The 17768-nt window shown below is 49.8% G+C and overlaps 1 protein-coding gene across 4 annotated transcripts in view; it reads left to right on the top strand.

The window, feature by feature from the left end:
• Positions 1–16814, top strand: part of LOC111145641 (ubiquitin associated protein 2) — a 138802-nt gene extending 121988 nt beyond the window's left edge. For 3 of the 4 annotated variants that reach the window (XM_022500691.1, XM_022500690.1, XM_022500692.1), the window contains 13 exons: positions 2255–2294; positions 5076–5259; positions 6209–6278; positions 10400–10595; positions 11427–11518; positions 11783–11830; positions 14215–14293; positions 14529–14734; positions 14957–15056; positions 15141–15248; positions 15401–15468; positions 15552–15743; positions 15837–16814. In XM_022500691.1, coding sequence (XP_022356399.1) covers positions 2255–2294; positions 5076–5259; positions 6209–6278; positions 10400–10595; positions 11427–11518; positions 11783–11830; positions 14215–14293; positions 14529–14734; positions 14957–15056; positions 15141–15248; positions 15401–15468; positions 15552–15743; positions 15837–15932 — 1479 coding nt within the window. In that variant the 3' untranslated portion in view covers positions 15933–16814. The remainder of the gene's footprint in view (positions 1–2254; positions 2295–5075; positions 5260–6208; positions 6279–10399; positions 10596–11426; positions 11519–11782; positions 11831–14214; positions 14294–14528; positions 14735–14956; positions 15057–15140; positions 15249–15400; positions 15469–15551; positions 15744–15836) is intronic. The other variant, XM_022500693.1, reaches the window with a different exon arrangement.
• Positions 16815–17768: the final 954 nt, after the last annotated feature.

The raw sequence follows: 17768 nt of genomic DNA, 5'->3' as shown, positions 1-17768 counted from the left end.
GGGATCATGACCTGAGCCAAAGGCAGATGCTTAGCAACTGAGCCACTCAGGTGCCCCAACAAAAGCTTTCAAAAGAATAAATGCTCAATATCTATAATGGCTACAGTATAGGAACACACACATGTCCATCCATACAGAATATGCCCTTTATTGCAGAATGTTTCCTGGGCTATAGTTTCTAAAACATAAATCACACAGTGTGCTATCCAGGCTTAAGGGTATGTCATCTGCTGAACTTCTCGACTCCAGCTCTGATTCACCTGGTATGTTGCTTGCTCTTGTCATTACTCACCTCATTCCTCGGCTTGGCTAGGTGAGCTGAGACCTTGCAGATTTCTGATTTCTCCTGACCATTTGGTATCTCTTTACTTTTGCTCCCACCATTCTTCTGCCTAGAATTACCCCCACCCCAAGTATTGTAGTTCCTGTGTTGTATCAGTTTCTCCATTGTGATTTAAAAGTGATTTTCAAGGTGGAATAAAATATTCCTAAGGTCTGATGGCTGCTCATTTTCTGTTACCCTTTTTTTTTATTCTTTCCATTTGGTGTAGTTTTGAGAATACTTCTTTGTATGTCACCATTTGTGCTGTTTTGGATGTACATGCTCAGTGTTATCGTCTGTATATTTAGTGCCTAGTGAACCCTAGTTTAGAGGGAGGCAGAGAGTAGAATTTTGATTGTTCTCTCCCTGTCTGTATATATTGTTAAGATGTATTGTGTTTCCCTTTACTTGACCTCTCTTTTTTTTGTAACTCATTTTTTTTCTCCCTCTCAAAGTTCTAATCTTTTATAATTTCCATTTCTTGTAAATAACTTCAAATGGCTTTAAGAAAAAAAAACATGGGGGCACCTCGGTGGCTCAGTTTTTAAGTGTCTGCCTTTAGCTCCGGTCATGATCCCAGGGTCCTGGGATTGAACCCCATATTTGGCTCCCTGCTTATCAGGAAGCCTGCTTCTCCCTCTCCCACTCCCCTGCTTGTGTTTCCTCTCTCACTGTGTCTCTCTGTCCAATAAATAAATAAAACTTTCAAAAAAAAGAAAAAGGAAAAAAAATATTATAAATAACATTTCTTGAACAGAAATTGTACTGGATTTGGGTTAATACAGAGGTAACATCTATAAGGTTTGTCTTTTTCTTTTCTTTCTTTTTTTTTTTTTTTTTTTTTTTGTTAAGATTTTTTATTATTTGAGAGAAAGATAGCAAGAGAGCATGAGCAGGGAAGAGAGGGAGAAGCAGGCTCCCTGCTGAGCAGCGAGCCAGATATGGGGCTCTATCATGACCTGAGGCGAAGGCAGACACTTAACTGCCTGAGCCACTGTGCCCCATTCTTCAGGAGGTTTGACGTTGGTAAGAAGGAAATCTCTGTCAGCTTCCTTTTCTTATCCAGGGACAGTATTTGAGTCTTCTATGCTCCACTGTCATTCTCTCTATACCTGTCTCCGTTGCTCAGTTTGTGGAAATTTTCCTTGTGACCATGCCTCCTTCTGTGTGTCTTGGTTTCAGGGAAATGCCTTACGGTCAACACCATCTAGTTGTTTTCAGATTCTGCTCTATTTAGTCACTGCCACACTCTGCTAACCCACTCTTTCCCTATCGAGTCAGGGAAACTGTGTTTCAAAGTAACATCTCTTTTTCTCTGAGAACCATTTTTCATTTCATTTGGAAACATTTTTTTCTTGCATGACTGGTACTCAGGAGACAGAATGTGCATGATATAGAAAGATGTGGTGATTTCAGTATAGTAACTTCCTAAATTTTTTATATTACTTAATTTTTAGGACTGCTTCATTGCTTCCTGTGATTTGAGTCTTATGTTTTGTCTTTGTTAGTTCCCTAAATACCCAGTCTGGTTTTCAAAAATGTCAGCTCCTTGGGATTTTTTTTTTTTTTTTTTACATTTATTTATTTGACAGAGATCACAAGTAGGCAGAGAGGCAGGCAGAGAGAGAGAGGAGGAAGCAGTCTCCCCCGCTGAGTGGAGAGCCCGATGCAGGGCTCAATCCCAGGACCCTGGGACCATGACTTGAGCCGAAGGCAGAGGCTTTAACCCACTGAGCCACCCAGGCGCCCCATCCTTGGGATTTCTTAAGAATATGTTATTACCTGTCCTTTTATTAAGAAACAGAATAAAACCAGACATCGTTTCTTGACTGATCTATATTTCATATGTTTCTGGCTAAATTCCAATAGAAATTCAGCTAAGTTGTCATTTGACTTTGTGGATTTACTTCCTTTCTTTTCCTTTCCTTATAGAATGGACATGGTGGTGGTCGAAGTCAGCAGACAATAGACAGTAAGTATATAACTAACCACTCTTGTTTTGGCTGGTGGAAATCAAACAGAAAAAGAGTATAGCCAATATGATGAAGAAAACCATGGCCAGTGACTAATTCTACAAAAATATGTCCTTTTGCATTTTTTTCTGATAGTTACTTCTGATCCATCACATTGGCATCCTTTCTTCGGCAGGGTTTACGAGTCCAGCCAGAGATGCCTGTGTGAGTAGGTTGTAGCTGACGGTATTAAGAGAAATGCCAATACTACAGCAAGAAGGAGGTGATAAATAAGCCTCATATCACTCTGTTCTGGTCGCCTGCACCCCAGGTATAGGGTGTAGTGTGGATTCAAAAGGTGCTTTGAGGTACAGGTTCCAGTATCTTCATTACTGGGAAGGACTTTTAAAGCAAAAATTTGGTGTGCTAGTTCAGGAAAGACATGCTTGTTGCCTTTAGGATCTAGTGGACTGTTGTGAAGAAAAGAGGTCAAATGCTCTCCAGAGTTGGTGCGGATGAATTAGTTAGTTGTTTCTTTCCATTTTTCTTGGCTTGATTATCTGTGATTGTTAATGATGATTTTCCTTATTATTCAGTAAGGCAAATAGGCATCGGTATTGGGTAGAGAAGCCAGAAGGACTTTTCCTTTTCTCTTTTTTTTAAAGATTATTTATTTACTTACTAGAGAGGGAGAGAGAGAACAAGGAGGCAAAGTGGTAGGCAGACAGCGAGGGAGAAGCAGGCTCCCCACTGAGCAAGGAGCCGGATGCAGGGTTTGATCCCAGGACTCTGGGATCATGACCTGAGCTGAAGGCAGCCACTTAACTGACTGAGCCACCCAGGTGCCCTGGACTTGCCTTTTATTTAAGATTTTTGGTAGTGTGGACATGGAATTTCATCAGTTCAAGAGGGACCTCAGTTGGAATTAAAGTGACACGTGTGATTTACGCAGAATTGGTTTTGGTATTGCTGGGCTGCCAGAGCTGTTTGGAGGTACGTTGGTAGCTCCGAGAATGTTACATCAGAGGAAATTTTTTTTTTTTTTTTTTTTTTTTTGTTTTGTTTAAAGATTTTATTTATTTATTTGACACAGAGAGAGAGATCACAAGTAGGCAGAGCAGCAGGCAGAGAGCCCGACACGGGGCTCGATCCCAGGACCCTGAGATCATGACCTGAGCCAAAGGCAGAGGCTTTAACCCACTGAGCCACCCAGGTGCCCCTCAGAGGACATTCTTATTCCACAAGCCTTCGTGGCAAGTTTCTTTAGTACAGGCATGAGATGGAGAACACATAGAGGTGTCCTAGGTTATTTGGAGATTCTTTTCTTTTTTTTTTTTTTTTTTTTTTTTTTTTTTTTTTTCTATACCCAGCCTGAGGCTTGAACTCACAATCCCGAGATCAGGAGTCACGTGTTTTACCAACTGAGCCAGCCAGGTGCCCTGATTATTTGGAGATTTTAATTAATTTTTTTTAGAACTCAGGGAGGGGTGGGGTTGGTGGGGGTGGAGAATCTAAAGCAGCCTCCACGCCCAGCTCACAGCCTAGTTCAGAGCTTGATCTCACAACTCTGAAATCATGACCTGAGCTGAAATCAAGAGTCAGGCCCTAAACTGACTGAGGCACCCTGGCACCTCTGTTTGGAGATTTTAAATGAGATAATAAGATATGAAATGTCTGGAAAACATCGTGTGTGTTTTAGATAGGTTTTTAGCTCTCTATCTGTCTACTCCCCATGCTCCCCCTCCCCCCATTCTGTACAAGGCTTCTTGTGAACTTGTTATCATTGTGACCCGAGACCTAGGGAGGTAAGTGATGGGGTCTGAGTTTTGGGACAGGGGCATCTGCGGTGTTTTCGTCTGGCATCTGTAACAGCAGGTATCGTGTTTGGAGTAGACTGTGAGTGAAAAAGCAAGCCTCTAGACCGTAAGGACTCCTCTAAGAATGGGCCAAGTTGTGTGCTGACCCCTGTTGCTACCTGTGTTTGTTTTAAATTCATCCTCCTTTTTAGAGACTGGCATGTTTTCCATTGGGTTTCCGGAGAGTCCTGTGGGTGGGTAGAGGGTTACTGTTCTTCCTAACTGGGAAAGACAATGATGCTTTATATCTAAGCACATATCTGAGTTATATGTGTGGATAGAACTAAAACTGAGTCTTTTCTACAGCTAGGATTGATCATATTTATGTTCTTCTGGAAGCCAAATAAGCTCCTCTGTGTGTCCTGAGGGTTTTGTTTGTTCAAGGAAGTGCTCACTGTGCATGTGAAAGTGACTGTTGACAGTGGCTTTTAGGCATCTGTAACACTCCACACTGTATGTACCCTGTGCTCTCAACCCCCATTTGTCCTGAACTGGCTGTGAGCTTTCCCAGGTCAGCCTGATTTCATACTGACTTGATAGAAGCAAAGACCCACCCCTTTTGATGGTCTTGCCTACCAGATCTCTACTATCCCTTGTGCCTTTTGAGATAAGTTTGCCTCACATTCTAATCCTGTGTGTCCGTCTCAGAGCCTCTTGCCCTTTCTAGTGCAGCTCAGCGTTGGGTTCCTTTAGTTAGGAGATGTATGTCAATATTACAGAACAGTTTAGGGTTAGTTATAAAGGTATCATTTCTTCTTACTCTTGGCCAAGTCCTGTTTGTCTTACCTTAACATGTCATTTTTATTAGTTGTATTGGACAGAAAATGCTATCCCCTGGGGAATATAATTTATGTTTCTCAAATTGATCCTGAGGTGTCACAAGACACTGAGTATATTTTAGGTACTTAGGATTGGTCTGGAGCTTAACCAATCTGTTTTTTACAGCTACTTCATCCGTTCCAGCTCCAAAGACAACAGACCCTCCTTCCACCCTCCCATCTGTGGGCTCCCTGCCCAGCACCACTTCTTGCACTCCGCTTCTGCCCTCCGCGTCCCAGCACACTGCCACTTTGCCCTCCATGTCCCAGCCTGGTGACCTGTCCAGCAGCCCCCTCTCTCAGCTTAGCAGGTATGGAGAAAATATGGACCCAAAAAGAGAGGCACAGTGGGGTGAAGTCCTGAACCCTTACAGAAAGCAGTGGCAATGAACAAAACCCTCTCGTTGCCCCCACCATGGTGGCCTGATCTTTAGCAGTAATGCAACAGTGCATAGGCTTTGGCTGGGCCTGGTCTCAGAACCACTAGGTGTGTAAAACTTGCCTACTTGTAATCCCTGCTGTCGCAGGCCCCTAGGGCCCTTGGGAATGGGGTGGGGCCAGCAGTCTCTGCTGCTACTCCTCTTGGACCCCTCAGGAGTGTGCCCTGAGACTGGCCTCTGAGCTCTGGACTCAAGTCACTGCGATGCGAAGTGAGAATTGTGTTTGATTTTTGAGCAGGTCTTCTACTTGCTCTTGTTCTGGCTTTAGAGGCTGAATTACTAGAACAGGGTGTAGGACAGTGGATTTTGTTTGATACTCATCCTGTATCTTTGGAGTAGGATATACCTCTCTGCGGTGCCCCACTCCCACCAAGCCAGGAATAAAAGCCTTTGATTTGAATTCTGGATTTGAAGGGAAGTCAGGCTTTGGCTCTGGTATGCGGGGATGGGGCTTTGAACAGGAACTTTCTTCCCTCACACACAGATTGAATGGTGTCTCCGTGGCTGGCAGTGTTCTTAGTGCAGTCCTGTTCTTACTTTTTACAGTCTAAAGAGCGAATGTTTGTAATTGGCTGAAGCTGGCTCTGGAGGTGTCCCAGGCCATGCTGTCCCAGATCCTCATGATGAATGACCCTTTAGATCATTTCTCAACATCCCAACAGCTGGTCTGGGCCCCAAGGTGATGACGAGTGATGTGTGTGAAGCCAGGGCTCCCCTTGGGGGGATGGGGCAAATTTAGATCTAGCCCATCCGGACATGGGGCCTCTGCTGTGGGGTGACTTGGTGGGGTGGACACTTGGTGCTCTCTTTTGTCTTCTAGTTCACTCTCCAGCCATCAGAGCAGCCTCTCCTCTGCACATGCAGCGCTCTCCTCCAGCACAGCACACACAGTAAGTGTCTTCTCTGTCCTGTCATTTCCCACCCTGCTCAGCGAGCTTGGAGCTTAGTCCTCTGTGGGTGGGGCTTTGGTTTTTGGGTTTTGAGTATCTAAGATAACCTCAGCTTCCTCAGGTGTATTATCTCAGTCTAGGTATGTGGTTTGAGCTGTTGATTTTCCTAGGTACCAGGGCCAACCTCTTGCTTTCTGAACTGGTACTTCGGTGGAAGAATTGCTTCTCCAGAGTTGATCTATGATAGGCAGGGCTGTCGGGGGCTGGATTTGTTCCTGAGCATTCACTGAGCTCCCTGTTAGAGGAGCCTTTTTTTTTTTTTTTTTTTTTTTAAGATTTTATTTATCTATTTATTTGACACAGAGAGAGAGAGATCACAAATAGGCAGAGAGGCAAGCAGAGAGAGAAGGGGGTAGCAGGCGCCTTGCTGAGCATAGAACCCGATGCGGAACTCAGTCCTAGGACCCTGAGATCATGACCTGAGCCGAAGGCAGAGGCTTAACCCACTGAGCCACCCAGGCGCCCCAGTTAGAGGTACCTTTTGAACCTTCTCTGGGGTTGGTCGTGTTGAGGTAATGGCAAGCTTTTTAGAGCAAAGTAGGCTCATTGCTAACTTGAGCTCCACCAAAAGTCAAGTTGAATCAAGAGCGTTGTTCTAGGTTATCTTTTGTTCCTCTGGGAAGGCCATTGTAGAGAGAATGTTGGGAGGGAAAAGGGAGAACTTGGGTGAGGACTAGCTGTCTTCGGCCACATGCACATGCACATCTCTCTCTGAGCCTCCCTAACTCTTAGCCCCTCTTAGTCCGTGTAACTGCATTCCAGTGTGTGGTCGCGCAGACTTTCCTCGTCATGGCATCAGGTTTTCTGTCCCCTCCTCCTTCAGGCCATCCCAGACCATTCTCCCCAGCTCAGAGGCAGACTTTGGGAAGGTTGATAGTGGAGAGGCAAACCTAGAAGTCCCAAGTTGGCAAGCGTCCCCGTGTGCTAAAGAGATGGTTACTGCAGTGTGGCTTCTCCAGGTGCGGATTTGGGGCACAGTCTCAGTGGTGGTCTTTGTAGCTTGTGGTGGGCGGAGGAACGGAGGTGGTGAGATGGTGAAGAGGCAGGGTGGTAGCAGGGTGCTTCACTCAGACTGGGGGACCCTGAGCATAAGGGTAGGCAGACAGGTACCAAGAACAGATAATAAGAGATGGATCCAGAAGCAGGGAAAGAAGTTTGGGGTACAGATCAATAGGAGAGGTTAGAAATTTGGGGAATTTTGTGTCCTCTGAAGAAGAGGTCATTTGCTACAGAATGGAGTGATGGCAGAGTCAGCTCTCTCCTTCCATCAGGATGTGGCTAACATTGTGGGTTTCAAACTCTAGTTTTCCTAGTGACATCTTGCACATAATTCTTTGTCATAAAATACGTAGATCACCATCTTTATAGCAGAGCACAGTATGGACACCTCTGCCCGTGGAGTAAGTGCCTGGTCCCGTGCCTGTGCCTGCTGTTGGGGTGGGGGTTGGGGGACTGTAGCTGGTCGCCGTCCCGAGTGTGGAGAGTTGGCCCCCTGGTCTCCGGACCCTGGTGTGTTGGAGTCCGTGTTCTTGTTCGCATGGGTTTGCCGCTTTCCATGTCCAAACTGCCCCAGCCAGAATGGCCTCATCCAGGGAGTGCCAGACCTTGCCATGTGCCAGAATTGCTGCATTGCTAATACAGTTAAAAGATTCAGTAATGAAAAGTATGAAGAGATAGATATTGAAGTGTTTTTCTCTCTCACGTCTGCTTGGTTCTACCCCCTTCCTACTATTTTCTTGATCCACTGGAGTTTTTTTTTTAACCCGTAGATTAGGAAATGCAGACACAGTCACTTTCCCACTGCTTCTTGCCCTTTGCTTTCATTCATTTCCCCTGTAACATACATGGGAGCGTTCACTAGAGAGTGTCCTTTAGCATTTCCCCCCATGTGACAGTGATTCTCTGAGATATTTCTGTGCTGAAACATAGATTCTGTCTTCTTTTCCCATAGCTCTACTACATCACATTAGTAAATCACTCTTTCACTGATGGAGCTGCGGGCCATTTTCTGTCTGGAATACAATAAACATTGTTATATTTGATAACTTTCTACCTTGCTTTGTCTGCAGGGGCAGTCCTGGAGGTTGAATCCCCAGCCATTTGACGTTTTATACAAATTGCGGAATTGCAGTCACTGCACAGTGATTCTAACCTATTTACCTCCCACTGGCAAAGGAGGAGATGGACTGTTTCCGCACTGCCTCCTGAAATTGTGTTATCAAATATTTTTATGTTGCCCATGTGTTAATTGAAAAATGACCTGTCAGTACAGTGTTTTATTGAATGAGATTGAACATCTTTTTTTATATATATATTAGAAAGCCATTAAATTTCCTTTTCAATGAGTTCTTCATATTCATTTTTCTGTCAGGTCCTTGGTGTGTCTTTCTAGGCAGTCCGTGTTCAGGAGACTAGAAAGTAGCCGTTTGTGATGGGAGGTGCAGATACTTTGCTCAGGTTTGTCATTTTATTTTTGACTTTTGTATAGTCAGATACATCAGTCTTTTCGTCCTTTGTCATGATTAGTTCTTTCCCCCTTGAAGTTTATGAAGGAAATCTCCGTGTTTTCTCCTGTCCTTTGTGTCATTGTGGAAGGGTTGGTGCCCTTTTCGCAGAGCTGGTTCCACTGCCCCATCAGAGCCGCGGCCTGAGCTGTTTAAATGGAGTAGAGGTCAGTTAGGCCAGCCCCTCGCCACCCTCGCAGATCGGGAGGTGAGGAACGGGGACAGGAGCCCTGTCAGGTTCATTTGGAGATAGGAGAGCCTTACTGGATGACTTTGAGTTCCTTTTAGCAAGTCAGGAACTAATTTTCTCGTTAGCTGCTCTTGTGGATTCCCCCTTCCCCCAGACTGGGGAATAATAATTTTTTGTCCTGTGGTTAAAAGAGTTGAAAAGTTGTATGACTAGTGACATGTAGGCACAGTGGTCAGATCTGTTCCTGATTCTGTAGCAGGTGGTCAGCCTGGCTCTATGCAGAGGAATGTGGAGTGGGTGCTGGGACAGGCTGGCCTCGCCTCCCTCTGCCCCTGGGGCTCTCGTCACCCAGCTTCTTGTCAGTCTAGGCCAAGGGAGCAGAGTCCTGGGGTGCCCCAGGCGATGACTGTTTTGCCTGTCTTCACCTTATTGAGCTGATTCTGGATGTCAGGAACCTAAGGTCTGTGCTCAGCTGACCTGGGTAGCACAGTGTGTGAGGCTGGGACCTACACAGAGCTGTCTGTGTGGTGCAAGATAGGGTACATGATCATCCCCTTCTCCTGGGGCTTCCTGTTCCTGAGGCTTCTCCTCCAGGAGTTTCCAGACTGCTTTGTTCTGTACATGCTCTGGTTTGAAGGCTGGTCTCAGCCTGACAGAGCCTTTTCTTCCCTCTTTGGGCCTTGCTGCCCAACCAGGTGCATCTCTTTCACCCACCCCTGAGCCCTTGAAGCGCTTTTTGGTACCTCGTTCCTCCCTGGAGTTGAACACCTGGGCAGGATTCCTGGAACTCCTTAGATCCTTTTGTTGGGTTTCACCCTTCTTCCCTAGGTGGATCATGTTGAACAGGCAGAGACGCAGACCATGCCCTTTTAGGTAGGTCCTGATGGCCTACCAGGTTCTGGAGCAAAGGCCTCTCTGGGCCCCCTGTGATTTCCATATCAGAATAGTTAGGAAGCCTAGTAGAAGGCAGCTGTTCTCAGAAGGCTCTGACTTGGGCCAGGCTGCATGTGGTGCCATGATTGACTCTCCTGAGACTGCTTGCTCTTCTGTGAGGTGGGTTCTCACCTCACATTCCTATGGTCTGTGTTCACATATGACCTAAGGTTTACATGGGGTGTCTGTACCTTATTTCAGATAGCAAAGCTTGAGCAACGATTCTTAGTAGAGGGTGTTGGTCAGTAAAGCTCAGCTTTAATTATGTGATACCCAGCTTATGAGTTGTGTCCTGATGGCCTCATCTAGCTGCAGTGTGAGCACAGAGCCCCTCAGACCGGTCTCCAGAGGGCAGACCCAGATGCCAGACCAGTCCTCTTGTGCTCTTATGTTTGCCACCAGATCCATGTGTCCTCGCTTTTCTGTTTTGCCAGCATGCCAGTGTGGAGAGCACCCCTTCCCTTCAGTCCTCAGCCACCTTTTCAACGGCAGCAACCTCTGCCTCGGGTGCCACGTCCTCAGGGCTCAGCCTGCCGAGCAGCATGAACACAGTGAACAGCCTCTGTCTGGGCGGGACCACTGTGAGTGCCCCCAGCAGCAGTGCCAGGGCCACGCCCTTGGTGACCTCAGGTGTGTGCTCCCCAGACCTTGCCTATCTATTCCCCGCCCCTAGAAGGTGATGCTTGGTTTCCCAGGGAGGATGCCTAGAGGTGGCTGCAGGGCATGCTGGGTAGCTACAAGCATAGGAGCATCTCGGTCTCCCTCCAGCCCTGCCATTGCTCCCTGGTCCTCTTTGTTCCACTGACTTCTTGAGTCCCAGTCCTTCCAGCAATGATGTGGGGATGAATGAAACCAGCCTTCTGGGTGGGCTTCCCCTGGGCAAGATTCCTGGTAGCCTTTGTGCTTGTAGGTCCCCTGTCTTTTCTGCTGTCTTCCTCTCTGGAGCTGAGATGGCCTGGTGACATGAATGGACCGTGGAACAGCTCTATTGGGCTCCTTCTGGCCGTTTAGTGTGACTGATGGTCCATCAGCAAGACTTGGGCAGTCTATGTGGACCAAGCAAACTGTGGTTTAGTAGAAGCTGCTGAAAGCTACCTTGGACACAGCCTGTCCCCCTCTGCTGGCACCGCCCAGCCTTGGTTCTGTTCTGAGGAGGCAGATTGTTCCTTATGTTTAGGTTTGCTCAGTGCTGTATTGACAGGAGTGGGTGAGGGGTGGTGTTTCTGTCTGGGCAATGAACCCTCTGATGTGGAAAGAGCCTGAATGTGGTGTCACATGCTTTGTCTCCGCTACTTCCTGGCACAGCCTTCTGTGTCTCTCAGCTGCTGCCTTCCTCTCTTGGTGGTGGCCCCATGTGGGGCAGTACTGTGACTGTGAGCTCAGTGCCCACTCCCCCACAGTAGCTGCGACCTTGCGCTCTCTGTGGTGGCATCACTGCTTGTTTGATTTTTGCTTTCACAGGCAAAGCACCCCCTAACCTGCCCCAGGGAGTACCTCCCCTGCTGCACAACCAGTACCTCGTGGGCCCCGGAGGATTGCTTCCTGCCTATCCGGTGAGTGCATGGTGTATGGCTTCTGGCTGCCCAACTCTTGTGGCCGTAGAGGTTGACACCTGGCAGGACCTGGTGAGGCGGACCTTGGGCTACTGCTTTCCCTGGTATTTCTCCCTCATCTGGACTCCATCAAGGTGTCTTCTCACAGCAAATGGTCTGAGCCCCCATGTCCCATCTCCCCAACCTTGTTTAGGCCCCTACATGGGCCTGGGCTTCCCAAGGGATTTTACATGGTCCCTGACACCCTTTTTGGTCCTTACGCAGATCTATGGCTATGATGAGCTCCAGATGCTGCAGTCACGTCTGCCAATGGTGAGTGGGATGTGGTGGGGGATGGGGGGACTCAGGCTCTTTCACAGGTCCTTCCTCTCTAGGCCTTCATTGCCACCCTGTTGAGAAAGCTGCTAGCATTTGGGGTTTGGGCCTCATGTCCCTGTAGCTGGGCAGGAGTGTCCTGTGCTTACTGCTTGGGAACTTGGAGACCACTGGGACCTGGGGTCCCAGGAGGCAGTGCCCTCTACTACATGTGGGTCCTTCTCTTCCTTCAGGCGTGCCCCCACTGCGCCCTCTTCACCACCCCACCGCCCCCGTTCTGAACAAGAAAAACCATATGACATAAGACATGGGGTTGCTTGACTGACTCTAGAGTTTTTTTCAAGTTATGTTCTTTGAAGGGCCGTTCAGTGTCTTTGGCCTCTGAAGTGGCCATCAGTGATGCTTGTGATAGCAGCACGGCTTGTCTGTCCCCAGCTGAGTGACCCGCCCAAGCTGACACTCTTGAAGGGTCCCTGTGGATCTGACCTGCCATCTCTGCTTACATGCTGGCCCCGGGGAGTCCCTGGTTCTGCAGCCTCACTCTGAGGCCAGGATTGCTGCCGCTCTCATCCACCCCTTGCTGCCAGGCTGAGTCTCCTGGCCGCCGTGGACATGCCTGCAGTGGGGAGGGCGCCGAAGGAAGTGTGCTCCCTGCCTGACAGGCCTGTAGGCTGTTGCCCTGCCCCTCCTTCCTCGGTCTGGCCTTTCCCAGACTCCTGATAACTTTCAGCAGCCTAGGGCATCGGTCACGTTGTTGGTAAGGAGAGAGCTGTTTGAACATGCCTGCTCAATGTGATCTTTCCTATTCCCTGAGGGAGAGGTTTTCCGCCCAATGTGGTGTCCTTCCTTAACTCTTTCCACTGGCTGCGCCCTGCTCTGCTTGCCCACAAAGTAGCTCGGGGAGCTGCAGGTATCCCCTCCACCTCCCGGGCCTGCAGGCCGAAGCCCTTGTCTCTCAGGAGAATGCTTCTCAGCTGCTGAAGTCTTTCCAGAGGCAGAGGTGGGTGACTAGGCGGCTGTTCCCCCTGACAGCAGCCCATCATCACACCGCTGCTTCCGGTGTCCCCAGAGGACCCAGAGGGGATGTTGAAGACATGATGGCACATTTCTAGGGTGGTCAACAGAACTTAGGGTTTCTGGGGAATGCCTAAGCCTTAGGGCTTTGCAGAAGAGGAACTGGAAGTGGCCCCGGCCCTCTTACTATCATGAGGAAACCTCATACCCACCTGACCTAGGAGCCCCAGGCATTGGAGTGTCCGGGGGAGTCCTGGTGGGGGACCCCAAGAGGGACTCAGTGGGTTCCCAGTCCTGGGAGTCATCCTGCCTTGTTTTCTTTGTATCATTTTGTGCCTTAGAAGAAATCACCTCTGAGCCCACCTTTTGAGATATGTTTTGTTCATTTTTCCCCTTTGTTCATATATTAGGGTCTGGTACTTTTGCACCTAGTTCCTGCCTTTGATTTTCCTGTGAAAGAGCACCTCCTCTTGGGCGTGCTCTAGGCCTGTCTGCAGTTGTGTTCTTGCTACCTCTGGACTTCCTAGTCCTGCTTCCTCCTGGGGTTCCTGGCTGAGGAAGCTAATGGGTTTCCTGGAGGTTAAGTGGAAATGAGGCTGGGGGAGGGTAGAGGTGCCATTCCTAGCCCAGATGGCTCCTGTCTGGTTGTGACCAGGCACTGTTGGCCCACAACAAAAGCAGGAAGGCTTCCCATGGGGCCTGGAGCCCGAGGGACCATGTGTCTAGTACTGGCAAAGCCCTGGGTGGTGAGTAAGGGCCAGGTCAGGCCTCCCCTTCCCCACAGAGCTCCAGTTTTGTGTTCTTGGTGTCCACACTTGGCCTGGCTCCTCCATGGTCTGTGTCGGCATGACAGCATGGATGGTGAGGAGCCAATTTGGGACCTTAACTGGGGTCCTCTTGGACCTGTGCCTGCTTGACATTGCTCCTCTGATGGCTTTTAAACCCTCAGGCACCCCCATTCCTGCTGGTTCTTTTTCAGGGTGCTATAACAGTCAACTTTCCTAGCTGCTCTGTAGAATCTGTCACATAGGAAAAGCCAGTAGAGTTGGTTTGACCTGTGCATTTACCAGCATCCATCTGCACCATATATTACCCATGAGACTGGTCCACCAGTAGCTCTGCCTGGCGAAAGCTGATGGTCTTTTCAGTGCGTCTTGCATGCTGTGTGGCTGCCACATTGCACAACTCCGATGGGCACCGTTTACTTTGAATTTGAGTGCTGCCCTCTGGAGGTCAGCCTGTGTCCCTGCAGTCGTCTGTCCTGGGAACAGGGCATCACCTGGAGCACCTGGGCTGCCTGCTGGGCCTGTTCTCCTGGGACTGGGTGGAGGCCATTCTGCTGATTGAGCCTCACTGGTCTCTCCTAGGATTACTATGGAATTCCCTTTGCCACACCCACAGCCCTGGCCAGCCGAGATGGGAGCCTAGCTAATAACCCGTATTCAGGTTAGTGTGCTCAGGGCGAGAGGAGTCGGGTTGGGGCGTGGTGCGTGGGACTGGTCTGCAGCTAATCCCAGGCATCTGGAACCAGCAGCACAAGGGCTGAGAGAGGCCTGCTAGCAACCTCTTGAGCCAGCTGCCGGAGCCTGTTCCTGTTGGCAGGAGCCAGTCTGGCTTTTCTCCTGGTTGGATGAGGGTGGGGAGGGGGCAGTGATTTGAGTCAATGTTCCTCTTCTCCTAGGTGATGTCACAAAGTTTGGCCGAGGTGACTCCGCGTCCCCTGCACCCCCCACCACCCTGGCTCAGCCGCAGCAGAGCCAGTCCCAGGCCCACCACACAGCCCAGCAGCCCTTCCTGAATCCTGCGCTGCCCCCTGGCTACAGCTACACTGGCCTCCCCTACTACACGGGCGTGCCTAGTGCCTTCCAGTATGGGCCCACGATGTTTGTGAGTGTTGGTGGGGTGGGGTGGGGATGTTACTCCAGTTCTGGGGACTAGAAGGGCCACGAGGTGTTAGGCTGCTTTCCCGTGTGCTTTTACAGCTAGTGCAGGTCGCACTACTGAACACGGGTCCTCTGTGGTTGTGCTGCTTGGGACTAAGCCAGGGGATACCTGACCTGCTCCCTCTGCCCTGTTCCTGCACTGACGCTCTCCTGCTTGCTCCGCCAGGTCCCTCCGGCCTCAGCCAAGCAGCATGGTGTGAGCCTCGGCACCCCCACCACCCCTTTCCAGCAGGCCGGTGGTTACGGCCAGCATAGCTACAGCGCAGGTGAGGGGTGCTCCCGGCACAGAGAGATGCGGGTGGGACAGGCTTGCTTGGCTCACGCGTGCCTCTTGTACCCTGCCATGCTAGGTTATGATGACCTGACCCAGGGGACAGCAGCGGGAGACTACACCAAGGGTGGCTATGGTGGATCATCGCAGGCACAAAACAAGTCTGCAGGTTCTGGGCCTGGCAAAGGTAGCGTCTGCCCCTCCTTTCCAGGATTGAGGCCCAGAGTAGTTGTCTTCTACTGATTCTTTCTCAGGCAAGGCTACCCCAGAGTGCCCCTGGAGGTGGGGGAGGCTGGAGCTGGGCCCAGTGGCCGTGGGAACAACTGCTTTCCCTCCTAGGAGTGTCCGTGTCCTCAAGCACCACCGGCCTACCTGACATGACCGGTTCAGTCTACAACAAGACTCAGGTGAAGGAGGATTCGGGTGGATGGGTTGGCCGGTGGGAGGTGCTGCCCAGGCTGGCCCTTACCACGGTCTCTTTATCCTGCAGACTTTCGACAAGCAGGGATTTCACGCAGGGACTCCTCCACCGTTCAGCCTGCCCTCGGCCTTGGGTTCCACTGGGCCCCTGGCCGCTGGAGCAGCCCCTGGTTATGCGCCCCCACCATTCTTACACATCCTGCCTGCCCACCAGCAGCCTCATTCACAGCTGCTACACCACCATCTGCCACAGGATGCCCAGGTGAGCCCCGTGATGGAGGCAGCCACCCTGCCCTGGACTGGGGGTCCTGCTCCAGCCCTTACAGCCTTCTCTCCTCCTCCTCCTCCTCCTCAGAGTGGCTCGGGTCAACGCAGCCAGCCCAGCTCCCTGCAGCCCAAGTCGCAAGCTTCCAAGCCCACCTACGGCAACTCTCCCTACTGGACAAACTGAACCTTTGAAGAGAGGGGTGGGCTTGGGCGGGGCTTACCCTGGGCAGGAGAGAACACACGGAGCCCATTTCTAGGAGCCCAGCGCCCTTTCCTAGAATCCCTGAGACGTGTAACTGTGTCAGCCGAGCCTCTGTGGGGAACCTGCCTCCCAGACTCGCTGTTGTATGTAATGTATTTATGTATGTATTTGTAAATGTGATAGAAGTCTTGGGGTGTAGGGGTACAGCTGCTACTCTTAGCCAGGTCTGCAATCCCGATTCGAGCCCCTTCTCACTGTAGCAAAGAAGCCCTTTTCCCACTCCTGCCTTCAGGCCTTCTTTGTAGCCTTCCAGCCCCAGGGGCAGTTGGGAGCAGTGTCTGGAAGGGCTGCTTCAAGGCAGTTTGGGGACTGGGGTCAGGTACCAATGAAGAATCACGACTTAATCTCACTCCCTCAAAGCCATTTTTTGAGTTTCTTTCCCTGTGTAATTACTTTAGCCCTCTCTTTGAGGAGCAGACCTGTTGTCATTTGTCATGTTCCTCACCTACCAAATCTAGAACTGGGAATAGCAGCGATATCCTTCCTGCCCAACATGAAAGTGGCACCTGTTTGTCTTCATACAGACCAGAGGCCTCTGCTTCTGGTCTTGTCCCCAAGAGACTTGCCTTCCTCTGGCTGACCGTTTTTTTAAAAACCGTCTGAAGTTGTGCTCAGAGATGTTCAGTCATATCTGCTCCCTTTAAAAAAAAAAAAAAAAAAATCCCAAGATATGCCTTCACCTCAATGAGAGCACGTCTCCAAGCAAAGGCTCCTCTATTCCATTTGTCCTGAACCAGGTGGGCGACTGTTTCAGGGGTTTTCTCTCTTTGCCCAATCTCCACCTAATAAAGTTCTGAGAGCATGCACGGTCTCTGTGTGGTGTGACTAAAGGGTAGGTCAGGGCAGAGGCTGTCTTCATGATTGTTCTGGGCACTGTGGACTTCACATTAGAGCCGAAGTAGCAGTCACGTGGTCAGTCTTCTGACAGTATGTCGTGAGGGCTTAAACTGGCATTCCTTCTTTTGCCCTGGTCAGCATCCAGAGAGCGGAAAGGTAAATGATGAGGCTGCAAAGCCCACTTACCCTCCTCACAGGCCACAGGCAGTGGTTATCAAAGTTCACTTTGATAAGGCAGTTTCTTACAGGGCCAACCCAGTCAACAGGAATACCAGGGCAGGGTCCTTTCATTTCCGAATGTCAGCGGATATTAAAATCTGAAAGGTGAGAGCAGGATGTGTTTCTCATGACCGAAGAGAGAGGAAGTTTGAACAGCTCACTCTCTCTATCCTTTGTTCTTCATCAACCAGCCAGAATCTTAACTGTTAAGGGGTGGGGTGGAAGAGAAGACGAGCGAGTCAGGGTGGTATGAAGTAGGTAAGTGGGTCCTGGGCAAAATACTTGCTCCAGAAAGTCCCAAGCAGCCATTCACTTGGGCCAGGATTCCAGCGCAGCTCCTTCCTCCTGTTCCCAGGCCACTGGTCGGGGAGGAATCAAGGCCATCTACTAGCCCTGTGTGGCAGGAGGCAGATCGCCCCACAGTTCTGCAGCACAGTTGTGCTCCAGTCTCCAGGTGTTGACCGAGGCATTATAGCCTCATTCTTAAATGACCCCTCAGACTAGGCTAAGCAAGCAACCAGAGTGGGGCATCAGATACTGGTCAAGTTGGTGTGCCAGAACCTGGGGTCAGTCTTCACCTTTTCTGCTTTTGCCCTCTAAAATCAGTGGTCATTTCATCAAATGGGGCCCCTGCTGCTGGTGACCCACAGCTTGAGATCCTGGCCAGAAAAAACGTAAGTGTTCAAATAAAGGGACTTCATA

Source organism: Enhydra lutris, unplaced genomic scaffold (genome assembly GCF_002288905.1).
Source record: "Enhydra lutris kenyoni isolate GAN:26980312 unplaced genomic scaffold, ASM228890v2 scaffoldscaffold13, whole genome shotgun sequence".
NCBI classification, from domain to species: Eukaryota; Metazoa; Chordata; class Mammalia; order Carnivora; family Mustelidae; genus Enhydra; species Enhydra lutris.
The sequence above is the reverse complement of the archived record's forward strand: the minus strand, read 5'-3'. Positions and strand labels throughout refer to the sequence as shown.